The following is a 19,246-nucleotide window of genomic DNA, read 5'->3' on the forward strand; positions in this document are numbered from 1 at the left end:
CGTCCACCTCCGACCACCTCCAACAATCGCCAACCACTTCGAACAACCACCGATAACCACCTCGGGTTGTACCTGGAATAGCAATAAATATTTTCAGTATAAGAATGCATCAAAAACATTACGTAAGCATTCATATAATCACAGGTTTTGTTTTTTGGCTGTAACTTTTGATGCGTTGATCGCAGCGTATTGGGACTGCGCCCAATCGATTTCTCTCGCAAAATTAAGTCGGAATAGTGTATGAAAGATATTATTCCAGCACTTTTCAAAATCGCGAAAATTTTCGCCAAAAATACAAAGGGGTAAGCCTTGCTGCTTTTGGGCGAAAAATTTTTGGTCTCCGATTCGATTTGTGTGACCCTTTTCTGACCAATTGGACCCCTAGGAACTCAGATAACGCAGTGAAAACAGCGTGGGATGAACAGGAGAGAAACTACGGAAGGAAAAAGCATCTGCTGAAAAATGTCGAAATCACAGGGTTTCGTTTTTTGGCTATAACTTTTGATGCGTTGATCGCAGCGTATTGAGACTGCGCCCAATCGATTTCTCTCGCAAAATTACGTCGGAATAGTGTATGAAAGATATTATTGCAGCACTTTTCAAAATCGCGAAAATTTTCGTCAAAAATGCAAAGGGACTCGCCTAACTCTCATCTTCATATTCGGAGCCGACAGTTTTACGCATCGAAAAGAGCGTGGAACCAACAGCAGAAAAGTTCGAAGTGAAATCTTCTGTTTTTTGGCTGTAACTTTTTATCTGTTGATCGCAGCGCATTAAGAGTAAGCTTAAAGTGGTTTTTCCGGTAATCGACTGACTCAGGAGAGTTTCTAAGATTTGGTATATTGTTCACAAAGTGAAGTAGTCCAAGTGTCCGAAATTTAGGGGTTAGTTATCGGGCACATAACAGAAATAAATTATGTTGAAAAACGATGAGAATGAACTTTTATAAAACGGGGGTTACGGCCGATCTATCATTGTCAAAAATGCAGTTGAAGGTTTTTTTACCTTTAACGAGTTACGACTTACACAAAAACCGATGTATACGTAGTATGAAATATCAGAATTCTATAGGTGACAAAAAAAAACGAGGGTTCTCGGAAATTCTGAAGAAATATTTCACGATAAACCAACGAGAACGTACACCGAACGCGTTTGCTTGTAGGCGTGCGAATATTTGGTAACGTCGCTTACTTGAGCCCGTGATCAACGACGAGCCAGATTTGAAAATCACTGTACGTTTATTATCCGTTGACTGAAGAATACCTTGACTGAGGAATATAAAGACAGTTGCCCCAATGGGCTTTGGTGTGACAACCGAAAATCGTCGTGCGCCTGCGCTCCCTCAGATGTTCCAAGGGTAGAGTTGAGAACTTATTGCAGAACATCAGAGAGTTACCGATTCCGACATGATGCTGGCTGCATTCGCTTTCCGAGTAACACAGTCTTCGCCATGGTAAGCCCAAGCCAGTACTTGGCCCGATCTAATTAAAGTATAGGTACCCGGGAAAAGTATGTATACGTGGATGATATATAATGATAGATCAGATGTCATAATAATGCAGAGACCAAAAAGTGTATATGTATATGCGGTCCATGTACGATATTAATATATATGATCCATTTACGATTAATACGTCATGCATACTGTAAATTTGATAATTTTCCAGGAGACAAACTAAATTATCTATAACAATACGGCTATACACGTATAATACTCGTCATCGATCTATAGAGACGAAAATCAACTAGCTGAATTCCACAGTCCGGAAACAACCACGCAGTAGAGCGGACGGATGAGAATCGCGCTCCGCAGATTTCGAGTACCGGGTTCTGTACCTCCTGATCCTGCGCTCCTGATGCAGCTCGACTTCCAGGACAAGCGCTTCGTAGTTTCCGCGCTCCAGCTCCGTTACCTGGTGAAACTCGACTTCGGGGACAAGATCTTCGTAGTTTCTGCGTTCTAGGTCCGTTACCTGCTGAAACTCGACTTAGGGGACAAGCGCATCGTAGATTTGGGCTAATGTTCTTTTACACCATAATGAAGTCATAAAGTTCACGTATTCTCATGAGCTAGTATCAAGGCTAACTATCGCCGGATAAAGGATTAAGGAAAAGGATTTCTTACTATCGCTTAGGTCTTTGTCGCTTATTAGGCGTTTGTAGTTTTTGATAAGATCTAACTTTTTATTTCTAAGTAAAATTAGATCTAGTTTTTCCCAGATAATCAGAATTATTATTTAATGTTCAATTATACTTTCAAATTCCTTCTGGTCTTCTATTTTTGTGCTATTTGGTAACTAGTTAAATTACTACACACTGACGCACAAACACTTGTTTTAGAATTAAGGCTTATTGAATAAACATAAAAATACAAATTTACGATTTTACTTTTTAACCTGTTTGAAAACCCTGTGCAAATTTTATGTATTTTGGTCGTAAATTTTGATCCACTATTGAGAAAGTTGGCTTTGCTTCTTTTGCTCTTTCTGGACCCAGAAATTTTTCCGTCTGGTATCTTTTTGTACGGCTTTTATTGGACTGGATGGGCCGTTATAAGTACGAAGAAGACATCTGAAACAGCGTTGAACCAACAGCCGAAAGAATACTAAAAAATTTCGTTGGTTGTCCTCACCTGTTGTTCGCAGCGAACTTTTACTGCGCTCAATCGATTCATCTTGCAAAATTACGTCAACGTAGGTAGTTCATCAAAGAATGAATCCCAGAATCATCCAAAATCCTCAAAAATGTCACTGAAAATCCAAAGGGGTTAGCCTTACTTTTTTGAGCAAAAACTGTTCAGTCTTAGAATCGATTTGCTAGACCCTTTCTGGGCTACTTAAGCCCTCAGAAATACGGAAAACACATTTGAATGAGCGTGGGTCTAACAGTAGAGAAATTACGAAGAAAATCTTTAGTTTTTTGTGTGTTTCACGGTTCGCTATGTTAGCTTATTGGCGTGGCTAGTCGAGCTGTGATTGATGGGAGAACGTGCTCGAAAAGAAGCTTGGTCCGAAATAATTACGTTTTCCCAATCACCGTCCAAGTTTTCATTCGTCGAAGCGAGGCTTTGCGACGAGCTTGGATATTTCACTCAATGAGCCAGTAAACACCGTCTTACCAAGTCATATCACAAATTAGTCCCTTTCTACGCAAACCGAAGTAATCCATGAAATGCAAATAAGATTACGAACACGTTTTAAAAGAATTGTATGTATACAAATGAAAGTATGAAATATAGATGGATTCCGAATGTATGCCATCAGAATTCCATTCAAGATCCAAATAATCGATATACCTACGTGAATTTAAAAAACAAGAAAGTTTAACGCGAATTGCAAAACCAATGTAAAATAAATGTGGCACGCGTTTGCCCGATCGAGTCACAAAAATACATTTCAATATTTTGCTGTAAAAATGGCCGTTCTATTAAAAAAATTAAATAAATAACATATGACCTATAGCATTGCAAAGTGCAGTGGAAAATAATTTTTCTTAGTATAGCCAACTTTTTAACCAGGTTCTATCGATATCAGTAATATGGCCCACAAATAAATGGAATCACCTCCCAAAAGGATAGATTTCCTAATCTATGAAGATTCTGTTTGTTGGACTCATGGAGACTGCGCCATATATTCATTCTTGATGCAAACATTTTATTTCTATTTTGCACATTTGAAATCATATTTTGTCGAACCGATGAAACAATCCGACATAACTATAATACTACGTTAATAGTTTGCCCCTCCCCTTCGATGTAGCTTAATTAACGTAATGCTTATTAAATGGCGTTCCACAATGAACAATATTACGGTGTGTGATTTCTAAAATTACGGTCTCCCAGTATATGCGATACATGGCCCATTAAAAATACTTGACAGAAGACTAACAATAAACGAAATAAAAGGAACACGTATCTAGGTGATAAACAGTTGTGAAGAAAAACAGTTCTTCACGAGATATTTAAGAGTAAAGACGTGTTTACGAGTGTCCAAATTAAACGGCTTGGCTCGTAATTTTTCCTCTTGCCTATTTCAAATACGCCAGAAGTAATGCTGATTTCGTGATTTATGCCATAATTAAATTCTATGGTTGGTTGATCCCGAATATGAAGTGGTGATTACGAGAGGAAGGCAAGGACGGTGAGAGCCCGATGATTCAGCCAGACTCATCGACCTGATGATTGAAATGTTCCGCGAGCTTCGAACACAACGCAACACCAGAGAGACGAACATTTTTCCGAGATGCGACGCTACGCAAACTGATTAACGAGGACCGAACGCGTAGGCGTTTATCTTCGATCTCCTGCAACGAAAATTTGGTTTGTGTACAAGCCACGAGGTCAGTTTTTTCAATTCACATTCATTCGCTCATTCGCGTTTTATAGACAATTTGTTATTGATTTTTGATGACCGTGGGATCGTATATTTTTATTTTTATTTTCATTATCACATAGCTGAATTCGGTTAGCGTATGATCAAGTCTTAAAAATCGGTTAAATAGTTCGGTATTAGATGAAATCACTGAGAAATCACTGATATAGTGATTTCAGTTAACATATGAAAACCCGAGTGGCGATTTCATGTGACTTCCCCTGATTTCTCATGATTCCCCCTGATTCCCTGGGATTTCATGAGGTTTCCTCTAGATTCTGATTGCTTCCGAATGATTCTGAAATTACCTGACTCGATTTCATGTGACTCAAAAAAAATTCTTGATAGTTTCTTTCGATTCTTAAGGATTCTGGAGGTATGGAAATTTCAAGTTAAGAGTAATTTAATCAACTTTTTTTGCCTGAAATAGCAGTATGTTTCGAAAGCAAACTTATCCAAACTTATCCCACGATCAGACATATTTATACAGTAATTAACACGTACCTGAATAGCAATATTTACGTCACGTAATATGTAATCCTAAAAGCAAAGTGAACTTGTTAGATTTACGATTTTCCCCAATAGTATTTCATGTAGTACTTGACGTCATTGGGTCAAGTAAATTTTTTTCGGGTCAAAGTCATGAGACTTAATTGTTTTTACAACAATAACTGTTGCCTGAACAACCATACGTGAATAAACAAATGATCAGTTAATTCCCTACATTTCATGGATAGCCATGTAGATTTGTTATTCGTGTGGAAAAAGGTACAATCTCGTGTAAATTTATGAGATTTTCAACTTTTCACGGATGGTTTCCCTTGGAAAAATAACGTGTTTTGCATGTGAATGTCCCGTCGGGTAAACCCATTTTGAGAATTAATGCAAGTACGTACGGTGTGCTCTACATCACTCGTATGTAGGCCCAGATTTCCTCGTACGATACGCGTAACGTTTATGTGATTTAATTAAGCTTGTCACGATTTTATTTTACTTTATGGCGTTAAATGATGTAATGTTTTGCAAAATGCGTTGAAATACGTGTACTCCTTTCCAAATCTGGAAAGCTTGACTGTTTATTCTTACAATCATCTAGGTTGTCACAGCAACCAGTAATTTATGGATTTTATTACATGCATGTTATAGAATAAAGGGCAATCTTGAATTGCGTCCACGAGAATAAATGTCTCACAAAAAAAGAATAATATGCGAAAAGCGGATTTATTTAGGCACGAAGTGCTCCTGTATACGTGTCTGCAGACTGACTACATTAGACAAATGATTAAACATTTGATCAATATTATATCAGCATCGGTCGTGTCAGGGTGTATAAGGGGTGTGAACACACCTTCGTTACGATATGACTCACCGCCAATAATGCAATTCTTTTAAATTTTTGTCAATGACGTTTTATGTGTGTATAATTGCTTACCCCGGCATTGCCGTGTCTCTCTTGTGCATTGAAAAGGCAATCGATAACGAGATGAAGAGACAATTTCCATCACCGATCACCTTGACTCCAATTCCTCTTTCACGCTAAAATCAACAGTTCATGAATTGTCATTTTTTCACGATATCCAAACTGCGTGAACATTTTATATTAATTTACTTTCTCCTATTCCTTTTTTAATACTCATAATTATCGGCCTGTTCCACATCCTCGTATTACATAATGCTTAATGTTGGTCTAATCTGTCGTCAGTTATTTAATAAAATTGAAGATTATTTTTAAAAAAAATTCATTTCATATTTTTCAAGTTTGATTTATTAATTTTTGGGGTAAATTTGAACTACCCAATGTAACTTTCTTTGCCATGCGTTGCCGAAGTGAGATCTATGATTGTGGGTGGTCCGTCCTAAAATAATCAGCATAAATTTTTTTATACAGTGCCTGAGCCTGAACTTTCCCTTGATCTTGGTTTCCAATTTTTTTAATTTAATTTCTCCGCAATATTACTGAAAAGTAATAATTTTTTAAACGATTTGTCAATTTTTCCTTACACTTGTCCTACATATTTATTCAAATTTTTTCACGTTATTAAGGTGAAAAAATCTCAAATCTGAGTGTATGAAATGAATGATAATAACAAGCCAAATAATACGTAAATCGAAAAATAATGAACTTCATCCAAATCCCATCATGTAACAATTCAATTTGTTTAATATTTGTCGGTACAAAGTCACATAATAATTACATATTTCAGGATATTATGAATTGCAATATGATTCTTATACCACTTGTGGCTACGTGGCCAGTACATTTTACAATAGAAACCTGTGAATTTATACGATATTATCTGTATCGTAATTGAGAATTTTTCAATAAGTTAGCTGAATTAAATATCCATTTTGTTTTCCTCGGTTATTTATTATTATATTTATTAAAAAATTTTGTTAATGTTTTTTTTTTCTCATTATTACTCAATTTGCGGCAGGAGTCACTATACTGAAACATACTGTAACGTAAGGTTTGTTTAAAATTTCGATCGCATAAAGTATTACAACTCTCTCGGGAGTTACTAGAGAAAACACTGAGGGTCGTTGAGCGGAAGGAACTGGTCAAACAGGCGTAAATAAATAAATAAGAAAAATGCTTTTATTGGCAATGCGTGTTTACGGTTTGAAGTCTGAAACAGGACTGTGTTTACAATAATACTGTTTGATGTAGCAGCCGAATTCATTTGATAACATGTGATAGCTATTATGCGTCTTTTATATATTGTAACAACTGTTACTATTAAAGTAAAAGGGTTCTCCGATTATAAAGAGTAGTGAAAACTCGTGAGGAAATTATTTTAAAACGGTATATTCAAGAGAAATAGGTCAATTCCAATCTGTGTCTAGCACAAGACTGTTTTCACAATAATATCAGTTGACGCAGCAACCAAGTAATTCATCTTTTCGTAATATTCCCTTGTTTAATCCTACAGGGTGAAAAGGTTCCTTCGTAACACTCCCCCCCTCCCCCCCTCCCTGAAGTTGAGTCGTCCCTACTCAAAAAAATTTTTTTTTTTAGATTCATAATTATAAAACTGACATGAGAATAACATAACACGTTTTAATAAGTTAAATTTTTAATATTGGAGTTGGGTACTCTCTTCCCTCTTCTCTCCGGGAGATTTGAGCTGTGGCTCGAAAATGATAAAAATCCCCCCGATTCTGTCTGGCATTTGCCTTCCCTCTCAAAGAAAAAACCACAACAAAACCTTGAGAAGACAGTACGAGTACCAATTTCCGTCTTCTCCTCGGGGAATGTGAAATATGCATCGCCAAAGTCAGTGACCAATCCATTGAATAAAATTGAAAGAATGATGCCATCTGCTTCTCAGAAACAGGTTTAATTTTGGCTAATCTTGAAAGAAGATTTCCAACGGAGAAATTCCACAAAAACGGCTCGGTAGAATGGGTATAGATGAAAAGAATAAAAGAGATCCAGACGTGGGAAACCACAGTTGGTAGAACCATGAACCAAATAATTGGGACCAAAACGAGAAGACCAAGAGATAGGGATGGTAGAATTCGAAAAAATCCATTAAGAACTGCACATCCTGTTAAATCATTAAGAACTATTTTCATTAATCTTTCAAAAGTAGCAGGAGCATTTCATAAACCAAAAAGCATAACTTTAAATTGCCAAAGTCCTCCAAGCCCAGTCACCAATGCCGTCTTTTCTCTATCCTCAGGATGCATTTGAACTTGCCAATATCCACTTTGTAAGTCAATAGTATATTTCCAACATTGATCTTATGTTCGGCCAACGAACACCGTCCCAAATCATTTTTTCCGTTAGCAAATGCTTCACGAAATTCTAAGAGTAAATCTTTCAATTGATTTTCTTGAATTGAATCTAATTTTTCTGAGGATTTTTCGTAAAGGTCGTTGAGAAAGTCTGGAATCTCTTTTATTCCTCTTATTAAAGAAGCAGAGTCTTGATTTGATTGATTAGAATTTGCAGTATTTACTGTAAGAAATGGAATAATTATTCCTTTAGATGTGAGAGTAAGACTGTATATTCAAGTTACAATTATGTTTTGAAAAAAATCCATTCCCAAAATCCCCTCATCCTCAATATCTGAAACAAAAAATTCATGAGAAATTTGAAAATATTTCTCAATATCAATATCGGCAAAAATTTTGCCAAAGACCTTGGAAGTTTGTCCCATTGCCATGCGTAAAATTGAAGAAGACGCACTCAAAGGGAAATTTCTTACTAAATCTGAACGAATAACAGATGTTTCAGCTCCAGTATCAATAATCCATCCATAATTAATTCCATTAATGGTTCCTAGCATAGAGATCAGAATTAATACCTCTACGAATAACAAATTCATCTTGAGATTTATTTTGTGAATTGGAATTTATCCAGGTTTGATTATTATTATTATCACTATTTTTCCTTTTCAATTTTTTTTGTTCTCTTTGTTTAAATGATTTATGTAATGAAAAGCAAAATTCAAAAGTATGTCCTTTCTTTTTACAGAAAAGACATTCCCTCTCAAGCTTTCTAGAATCATTATTAATATAATTCTGTGACTGAGAATTATAAGTTGAAAAAGAAACATTTCTATTCTGATATTCAATGCATTGTTCTTTTATTTCATTTATCGGTTGATGAGTTTCAATTTGACGAATATGTTTGGAACTAAGATTCTGTTTATTTATCGCTTCTATTTCTAAATCTTTAATTATTGCTTGATGAAGTGAAGTGGGAGCAGCCAATCTTAAAATTTGTTGAAGACTTTGATCAGATAGAGCATTGATGAATCTAGCACAAGCTATTTGTTCTCGAATTTCAGTTGGACAACCCGGTAAAGAATTCGGATTAATCGTTCATGACTTCGGGTAGCAAGATCTTCGTCTCGACCCTGGCGTCTATTTTCTAATTGTGTATAATATTGTAACGTACTTTGACGTTACGGAAAATAAATATGGATCCGCGAGTTTAATTTTCAAGTCAAAAGAAATCAAGAGCGTGAATAAAATGTTGCAAAAATGCTTTAATGCAAGATATGTGTTTCTCGTTTTAAGTCTGAAACAAGACTGTTTTTACAATAATGTTGGTCGACGCAGCAACCTTATTCTTTTGAAAGACATAAGAGGTTTATAAACGTCTTTTATCTATGATGACTACTAGATCATTAAAGAGGGGGCAAAACGGGTGATTTCACCCTTTGTAACACTACTCCCCCCCGAGGAAAAGAGTCGTTCCGACTCGGGAAAGGTTAAACAATTATAAAAGTGATCTAGCAGTCAGTGCTCAAAGGTGAGTTGGAGCTGTGGCTCTAAAAATTTAAAGACTCCCTTTTTTATTATCTGGCATTTGCCCATAGTCTCAAGGTAAACCACAGAAAACCTTGAGCAGATAGTTGAGCGTTAAATAATCTCAAAAATTTATGTACCTTGTTTTATAAAGGTTAGTGTTATTGAGTGTTGTGTATCTTCATGAATTTGAAGACATCAAAATCATCCGGATCGTCGTCGAAAAGAAAATTCATTCCTCTTCAGGGAAAAATAGTCCGGTGAATCAAACACAGATGAGTACAACGAGGCGGGAAACCATAACTGGAAAAACTCTGGGTCCTAGGCAACGTAAAGGCTGATTCCCTCTGAGAACCGGCATAGGAAACAGGAAAAAGGAATGGGTGACTGAATCCAAGGCTTCTTCAGAGACAGCACACCCTAGAGTTTTTCATAGTCGGAAATTTCTTCCTCAGACAATGCCGTTAAAACATTCAAAGCCGGCGTTCGAAGACAAGAGGCAAGGCTGTGGGTCCTCATGGCGGAGTCCCACTGGTTATGTTTTGCAATTGTATTAAACTGACGTTCATAATCTGCCCATGGAATCTTTCCATCAAAAATTGGCGGTTTTAAAGGATAAAAAGGTTTCTCGTTAATTTGAGAAGCAACCCCAGGAAATCTTGTATTATTTAATTGACTTAAATGGGAATAACGAGGTTGAACCTGAGGTAGAGGCTCGGAAAAGCCAACCTCATTATTAACTGTTACTCTACCAATTGGGGATTCATCTATTCCCCTAATAAAAGGCACAGACCTTGAGTCTCGTACATCCTGGAACCGTCCTGGATGTTGGACCTGCCGAACAGCGGGAACGGGAACAGAAGAGGGAACAGGAGAGGGAACAGGAGAGGGAAGCGGAGTAACGACTCTGGAACCTCGTGGGGTGACGGCCGGTTCTCCTGAGCCGTTCACCTGATGAACAGCCTGAAGAGCTGCCACAGTCGTCCGGAACAGCTCATGCAGACTGGTCTCGGATCGTTCTTGAGCTTCTCTGTCAAGCCTCCACTGCTCCAACTGAGAGGCAATTTCCCTTTCTCGTTGTTCTTGTTCTCTTTTTCGCTGTTCTTGTTGAATGACGATTTCTTGCTTTCGCTGCTCTTCTTGATCAAGAAGCAGCTGAAGAAGTTGCTGTTGTTGACGCTCAGCGGCTTCTTGTTGTTGAGACATGATCTTCAGCAGATCAATCTGAGAGACTGTCGAAGGAGTTGGATGAGGGTCCACTGAAGGTGATGGAATCGTTTCAGGGACCCGCGGATTCTCCATAATGCAAGGTTCTTCTCCGCCACTTTCCCTTCGACGTGAGCGCGTCATACGACTATTGCTCATAGTTAAAGTTCGCGCACTGAATTGACTCGATTAAAAAGAAACTCAAGATCCCGCTTCTAACACCAATGTAACGTTCTTTGACGTTACGGAAATAAAATATGGATCCGCGAGTTTAATTATCAAGTCAAAATCAAAAGCGTGAATAAAATGTTGTGAAAAAGCTTTAATTGCGTAATATGTGTTTCTCGTTTAAAGTCTGAAACAAGACTGTTTTTACAATAATGTTGGTCGACGCAGCAACCTTATTCTTTTGAAAGACATAAGAGGTTTATAAACGTCTTTTATCTATGATGACTACTCGATCATTAACGAGGGGGCAAAACGGGTGATTTCACCCTATGTAACAATATTTATTGATGTAGCAACCCTATTCGTTTCGTGACATATGAAAGCTTACAGTTTAAGATGACTACTAGATCATGATAACACGGGTGATTGATGATTTCACCCTTTATAACAATATAATTTAGATAAATGTTCATCTCCGAATCTAAGTCTATCGGAATTCGATAGAGAAGACAAAATAGTCAAAGCTAGACCTCTTAGAGAATTGGTTAAATTAGCAGCTTTAATGGCAGGCTCCCAATTATTTATTCGAGCAATGATTTGGAACAGACGTTCATAATCCGTCCAGGAAGTCGAACCGTCAAAAGTTACAGGTTTAAGTTTGTTATTAGAGGCAGAATGAAAAATGCTGTCTCTATTAACGTTATCTACCAAATTTTGGCATGATCTAGCGTTCATCTGATGATGACAATTTAGAGCGTGTGAGGATTCTGGGAGTTCAAATCTCTGCAGATTTCTGTTCTCACACACTCTATTTTCTACTGAAGCTCTATTAAAAGAGGGGCAAAATGGCACTGACCTTGGGGTAATACCTGTTACCTGATCCTGATTTATTGGAAAATCTCTCAAAACAACAGGGGAAGGAGATCTATTCCTGCGAGAACAATTTTCCTGGATCTGATTCTTCAAGTTATTAATTTGTACCATCATTACCTCTCATTCAAGACGTTCCTCATGCTGAGTTTCAAGAATTTCTTGAATTAAACTCGAAACCTGAGTTGATTGGTCCTGTGTTTGTTGAGGTTGAATTTCAACCGAAGTAGTAGGAATGACTTCACAGGAGACGTTTCCGCCAGTCGGTAAGAAGATCTTGTACAAGGCATCTTCGAATCGATATCTCTCCTTGAAATGAAAATTTCCAAAATATCCTTAAATTCTCACTAACACTGACTCGAATCGGAATACTTCTGACACCAATGTAACAACTGTTACTATTAAAGTTAAAGGGTTCTCCGATTATAAAAAGTAATGAAAACTCGTGAGGAAATTATGTCATTCAAGAGAAATAGGTCAATCCCAATCTGTGTCTAGCACAAGACTGTTTTCACAATAATATCGGTTGACACAGCAACCAAATAAGTCATCTTTTTGTGATATCCTTGTTTAATCCTACAGGGTGAAAAGGTTCCATCGTAACAATATGGTGACCACTAGATCAGAACAAGAGGGGTATAACGGGTGATTTCACCTTTTATAACAAAAACTTAACGGGTTTAAAGGCATGGCAAAGTAAAGTTATGAAAAAGTCTTTTATTTATCGGCAAGTATTTTTCTTGGTGAAAGTCAGAAACAAGACTGTTTTTTTTAGTTGACGCAGCAGCCTTATTCATTTCAAGCAGAAGAACTCTCAAGCTTCTTTTATATATGCCGACTACTAGATCTTAAGAAAAGGGAGTAGAATGGGTGACTTCACCTTTTGTAACATAATTAAACCGTCCCTATCGATCTGGATAGCGGCTCGTAAAATAATAAACGTGTCGAATGGAACGTCAGTTACTCGGTTAAATAAAGAACGCGTCTATAACACTAATTATGCTTTCATTCATCCTGGCATGTCCCGTCAATTCGTGTAGACGTGTTCCCCGTTACAAGATTTTTGGGCTGGAGACAGTCCATTAGTTTAACGGTCATTTTTAAAACAGAAAATGTGTGGTCAGTATCAAAGTCCCGAATAGATTGTTATTCACAATAATCATAATTCAGAATAAAGTGGTTTGAGATTTTCTCGTTCAAATACGTCGCGTTATGTTGCTCAACGCGCTATCTAGGTGAATCCTGAGCAATCTTCGAAAGTGAAGTTACTAACGTGCAGCTATTTAGAGTCACCTTATCAGTCGTTTCTTGCGTAACATAACTGAATCTTGTCTCTGGAGATTCAAAATGTCTTTGAAGAATTTGCAGTAAATATAAACGATATTTTTGTTCGCTTGACTTGTCCTGCCATTAGATAGACATGGTAATGAGGTATCCCAAAATCGTATTTTTGTTAGAATAGTATCCGTCTGGTAATTTCGCCATGAAAATGAGTTCCCCACAAGTCCCGATAATCGTCATGGTGGTGACAACGACTAGTAGTTTCAATCCGGTAACGCACAATTGAGGCAACAGCTAAGTCATGTAATTGTTCCTGTGATTCTGTTCTTTATTAAATTGGCATAAAATCCCGCACCAATTCCTATTTCCTTGGGTTTAATCCATATACTAAAAGTATTGTTAGAAATATGTTGTTTCAGAAAAAGTGTTGCTGATATTCTTCTTCCAAATCGCAAAACTAGGATTTGAATTAACCGGTTCAGTGGGTCAAGACATTCAAGACAGGAGACTTGTCATATCCTAAAAATTTTGTTGAATGTTGTAAGAGTCTTCGAAAATTGATTTGTGTTAAAAATTAGACCAGGAAATCTTCAGGCTGTGTCAATACGGAAGAAACATTACTTTGAACTTAGTAAATTAGACTCAAACTTGGCAGGGGAGACCGGGGCATTCGGGATAAGGTAGAACAGGATAAAAATTATGCCCCTTTGCCTTGGTCTCCCTTATATTCTACTTTAAGAATAAGGGCCAAATGTATCCTCTAAAGAAATACTCTAAAAAATACAAACTAATATAATGAATACTAATTGTAAGTTTAAGAATACACCATAAACTCGTTATAAGAAGCACAACATCTACAGGTAATAGATCCGACACCGTGCGACGCAAAAATAAATGCTGTTTGTTTCGGTTAGGTTAAGGAAAGAGGTTATATATATAACAAGGAAGGTTCGTCTCTAAATTCGTTTACCGTCACGATATATTTATTACCGAAGTTCTCTATAGACAGACAGCTCTCGCTCCAGCGCGATCGTTTATACGGTCAGAAAATCCCCCCCTTCATCGCCAAGCACGGAGCGGGGAGGGTTGCGCACGCAACTGATAATGCTCGACATCCCGAAAATCTCGATTTCAGTATAAATTAAATCTGTACTTATTTGTTTGTTATTTATTACTTATATATCATTTAGCGCTACGGTAAATAACCCACAATTTGGTATTTTTGGATCAAGGTTCCGCAGCATCGAATATATATCTTCATTTCATGCGTCATCACGAATCCGAATTTTACTTCGAATCTCAGAGAGAATGTTGTTAATATTTGTGTACTAGGTATTTTAGAACCTTAGACTAAAACATATTTAACGTTTGAAGGAGGTAATTAGCAGGTAATATTAGTGTGAAACCATACTGAAAATAAGAATAGCAGTTTTTCGGAGATATCTGGGTATTTTCTTTTAATGTATTTCTTTGTATTATATACAAGAACTTTTCTACTACTGTAAGATTAGCAGTTTTAACGGTCAGGAAAAAATCATCATCGTATGCCAGAGATTTGCAGAAAAAAAAGATTTAACATTGACACTTCGCTAAAAAAGAAAAAACTAAAATGCTAAAGAAATAATGAATTGAAGGGAACAGACATCCAACAGACTCGACAAACAAAGATATAAACGTTATGGAGAAAAACTAAAACTTCCTAACTAACAAGCACAAAAATAAATTAAATCGCTATTTTCATTGAGAATAGGAAAATTCAGCAGTACCAGAAGACGTGGCAGATAGATACTTCGAACTGGAAGTAGAAGCGAAAACGACGATTGAGAGTTTGAAAAAAACCTGAAGGTAATGGAAAATTATGGAAAATCATCAAATTAAAAGCATTGCCTAACATGCTGCCAACCTGGACCGTTGATTAAAATCAAAAAGATGAATTCAGCAACCCGGGTGTACCAACGCGACCTTTGTAAGATTACTTCCTTATTTGTAAAAATGCAAGCTTCTCGGATAATAGCGTCAGCACCAAACTACAACATTATATGGAAATTGGTAGATTGCTACGAAAATTAACTACGAAGATACAATGAGCCTAACAAAAATAAGATCCTGAAAGTTTCTACTCATAATGGAGCACAATTATACCATGATGCATCACTTCGTAAAGCACATTAAAACGACTCTTAGCGAATTAGAATCATTCGCAGACGCTTTCTCGATTCGCTTGACAACTGAAGTGCTGGATCTTCATACTCATCACGAGCATAAAGAGAGAGAAGAGCTACTCAAATTGATCAACAAACAAAGTGGCACGCCAGAGGTCATGAGTATACGCCAGCTACGAACATGTCGTAGCATCAACTTTGAACCCGAAAGAAAAGCCAGTCGTCATCGTCAGTGGGCCTGCAGGTTTGGCCCAGGTCAATTCCTTGCATTGCTGTCAAGAATTTTTTGAAACTGCTTGTACGTCATAAAATGAAGGAAGCTAAAAAATAAACCTTTGCCTTAATTTCCTAGGTACTGGAAATTATACGAAGGTCTCTAAACAACTCCAATTTCCGTTACATCTCGGCCAAGAGGATTTTGTAGGTACAGGCCGTATCCAGAGGTAACAGTCGATATTCCGAATCTGAAAACGAAGAAGTCTGTCATTTAGCATTCAAGTGAAACCCAACGGAGCAAAGTGCCAATACTCGAGTGAGGTGCATATGGAAGCTTTTAAGTGATGCTGCGCTGTTAGATTCACGATTAGGTCAATAGGCAAACCTGGCGACTAAAGAATCCAAAGCGAACGTACCAATTAGTGGAATCAATTGAACACGAACCAATGTTTATCATTTGACGTCAAAAACAATAAAGCCAACATTTACAACCTATGATACTTCATTGAAATCCTTGAAATTACCGTAAATTGGAGAAATGCCGTAGATTCGAGTGAATCGAAACAGAATAAACAATCCCACTGATATATGCTTGAGCTGATCCAACCTGCTGTGTTTCTAGCAAAATTGATTTGGAGATTAAGCAAGATAAGAGTCACCGACGTTACAGTAAACCCTGCTAGGATAGCTAATCGAGGAAAAGGTAGTTAATATGCAAGCTTATTTATCTCTTGCAGTATGTAACCGAGTAAAAACTTTGGTTTACGCAAACAGCTGATGGAAAAATTTTGGAAACAAGAAGCAATAGAACAAGTCACACCAAGGATGAAGCAGCGTACGAAGAGCAATTCTCAAATATTCAGAAACTCATCGTTCACTTACCGAAAACTGCGAAAATCATCTTAGAAAATTCAGAAGGTCAAGCAATACGTCGATTATATGCCATGCGCATAACAGGAATAATGCCGCCGGGGAAGCATGGTCACCTCCTGCACTGCCGTCCTGAGCAACTTCTATGTCGGTTACAATCCACAAATTGTGGAAGCAGTTATGGCTCACTTGTTGAAAGGATAAGCAACCGACTTTGTACGAACTTTTTCGACAGGTGCTTTGGGCGGAAAAGTAAGAAGGCGAAGTATCACTACATTGAAACACTACATCGTTGTTCCTCACATGTACCAAAGTACCAAAGCCGCAGTACTAAATAGTTTTTGGACAACTGTCGATATCTTATAGAAACAAACGAAGAATTAGAAGAAGTCAACGTATATTCCTAGCCCAAAAGGATGAACTTTCGAAGGATATTGTACGCTGTTCATGGGCATCATATCGATCCTTAACTCAGTTCTATCCCTTCTGTTAAGGCGTAATTGTGATCCTGACAATTTGACTGATGATAACACATACTATTCTGGAGAGGATGAGGTTATATATGTCGTCATTATTGAAACTTTTTTGAAGTCATCGAAGGGATCTTACAATAAGAAGATATTGTATTCTATGCCTGTAAACTGCGCTGGACTTTCGTTGACTGCACGCTTTAATGTGGATGGAAGAAAATATCGACATATTAATCATGTCTCCTACTTTACATGCTGCACAACTCGGTGGTACAGGACATAGGATTATTGCGAGGTGGAGGGTGAAAAGCCCGCAACGTAAAGGGGGGAGAACTCTGAGCGTAAATCTTCGTGTGGGGAAAATAATGAGCTGAAAGCGTGCAAGTGACCTGGAGTCCAGCGTATGTTCGTTAATTTTAGATTAAGCCTTTGGTCCTAAAGTTTATTATTACCAATATCTTTACTTTGCTCAATAATATGTACTTTCCTGCATATGGCAGGGTGCTGAAAAAAAATAATTTTGATATTTAAATACAATACTGTGTCTAGTAAATAAGAAAAGTGAATTTATACTCACTTTCATCTATCAACGGGTACCAGTCGCAAAAAATGAATTCATGAATGAAAAGGAAAGAAGTAAAAAAAAAAATAGAACAAAAAATAAAAAAAAGAATGAAAGACGAAAGAAACAAAAAAAAAATCGAGTCTAATGTGTAAAAAAAAAAAATACGCTAAGGGTATAGTTATGATGTAATATGCATATTATAATGTGTGGTAATGCATCAGTTAAGTAGAGGGAAAGACACTCTTCCATTCGGTTGAAGTCCATGCCTCAGAATAGCTGTAGGTCAAACAATTAGGAAGTTGTAAAGTTCCAAGACTTTCCTAGATGTGGCTAAGAGAGCGAATACGTAATCATACGAGGGGTAAAGTTGACACGTCCAGAATGTAATCATTAACCTACAATGAAGTGATATTACTTAAGGTTTAATTAATAATAATATATGTAAATCATAAGTAGCTGTGACGACGCTCTATCTCCTTCTTGTTTGAAAGCTTCTCTTATAATGGTGTTTTTCCATGAGGGAAACGGGCAAGATGGTTAACAGCCGTGCCTGTCACCGGACGCAGGACTATTGGGTGAGTTCCGAAATCAGTGGCCAGCGCTAAAAACTGCCTAGGACAGAACCAGAGCTAGTTTTGAAATTGAAAGATTAAAACAAGTATATACAAGATTTCCGATAGAACTGGTAGCTGATTCCGAAATGCACCTGTCGCAATTGAAAAGAAAAAGAAAGTAAACAATTAACGTTGAATACCTAAGTCAATATTCAAATAGATGATCAATTATTCTAAAAATAGAGCTCAACCTTTCAACGCGATTTGGAAGTTATGGAAGTATCATCAACATAGAATACGACAAAGCAAAACTCACGACATGACTAAAGCCACTTCTAGTGGTCTTGAATTCCTATCAAAGCCTACTGCTACCTTATCGCCTAATATTTCCGGGTGAACTCCCTACAAATTTTCATGTTTCATATCGAAAGGACCGTAACTATTTTGGTTCCGGTTAGGGTCCGAAAAAACTTTTCAAAAACCGATTTGGCTACCACATGTATAAATAATGACGGCTATTGGAACGTGATGCGAGCGAAGGTTTAACCGGGAACAATTTATCTAGAGCTTTGCCTCAATTCTTCTCTACCAGGAACTTGTCCAACTTCATAAATTATGTTTATTGAAATGCTGTAGATTTGGGAAGGGCTTAGTCGCGGATCCGGGTTGTCTAGGATGATTAGGTTTCAATTTTTATCGTTATTTTTTGCGTATTTATCGTTGATTAGTGTTATTATCAGTGACCCAGGTCAAAATCGCAGTGATGATTAACTCAAAAATCTTGTTCAGCCCGCGACGATCTTCTGAATCCAAATAGGATTGGGCTTTCCATAATGCTGAGCTTATCGATTATTAAGTTTGTGTGATTGCAGTCTAAATATTGGTGTTTCAAAATTGGCAAAATCGTTGAAGCGCAGCCCGTGATATGCCACTTGAACTTCGTTAAGTAAATCTGATTGGACCAAGCTGAACCATCATTTTATTTACGTGAAGGCAGTGAGCGTCTCAGCAACTCGTGATAGGTCGCAGAAATGTCAACGTAGATGACCGCATTTTTCGGTCAATAAAAGTATTGTAACGTTTTTATGTTACAAACAAATTAATGGGTTTTCCGATAATTCAACAAAATGCAGTGAATTACAGAAAATAAGTTGAGCAAAAAACTAACCCCCCCCCCCCGCGCACCCCTTGAAGAGAGTCGACCCGATTCGCATAATTTAAAACAATTTTACGGGTGACCTAGCAGACGGTGTTG

The 19,246-nt window shown here is 37.3% G+C and overlaps 1 protein-coding gene and 1 long non-coding RNA gene across 2 annotated transcripts; both read right to left on the reverse strand.

Annotated features, from left to right (window-relative positions):
* Window positions 1-1,664: 1,664 nt before the first annotated feature.
* Window positions 1,665-9,289, reverse strand: LOC107227883. Its single transcript, XR_001525732.2, has 4 exons — window positions 7,599-9,289; window positions 5,803-5,906; window positions 2,633-2,750; window positions 1,665-2,571 (listed from the first exon to the last, which is right to left on the reverse strand). It is a non-coding gene; the product is annotated as an uncharacterized LOC107227883 (long non-coding RNA).
* A 1,017-nt stretch (window positions 9,290-10,306) lies between these two features.
* Window positions 10,307-10,994, reverse strand: LOC124294097 (TATA-box-binding protein-like). Its single transcript, XM_046737961.1, has 2 exons — window positions 10,423-10,994; window positions 10,307-10,331 (listed from the first exon to the last, which is right to left on the reverse strand). Exons 1-2 carry the CDS (start codon window positions 10,992-10,994, stop codon window positions 10,307-10,309), a joined length of 597 nt encoding a protein of 198 aa, XP_046593917.1.
* Between the last annotated feature and the right edge of the window lie 8,252 nt (window positions 10,995-19,246).

Source organism: Neodiprion lecontei, chromosome 4, assembly GCF_021901455.1.
Source record: "Neodiprion lecontei isolate iyNeoLeco1 chromosome 4, iyNeoLeco1.1, whole genome shotgun sequence".
Taxonomy (NCBI): domain Eukaryota; kingdom Metazoa; phylum Arthropoda; class Insecta; order Hymenoptera; family Diprionidae; genus Neodiprion; species Neodiprion lecontei.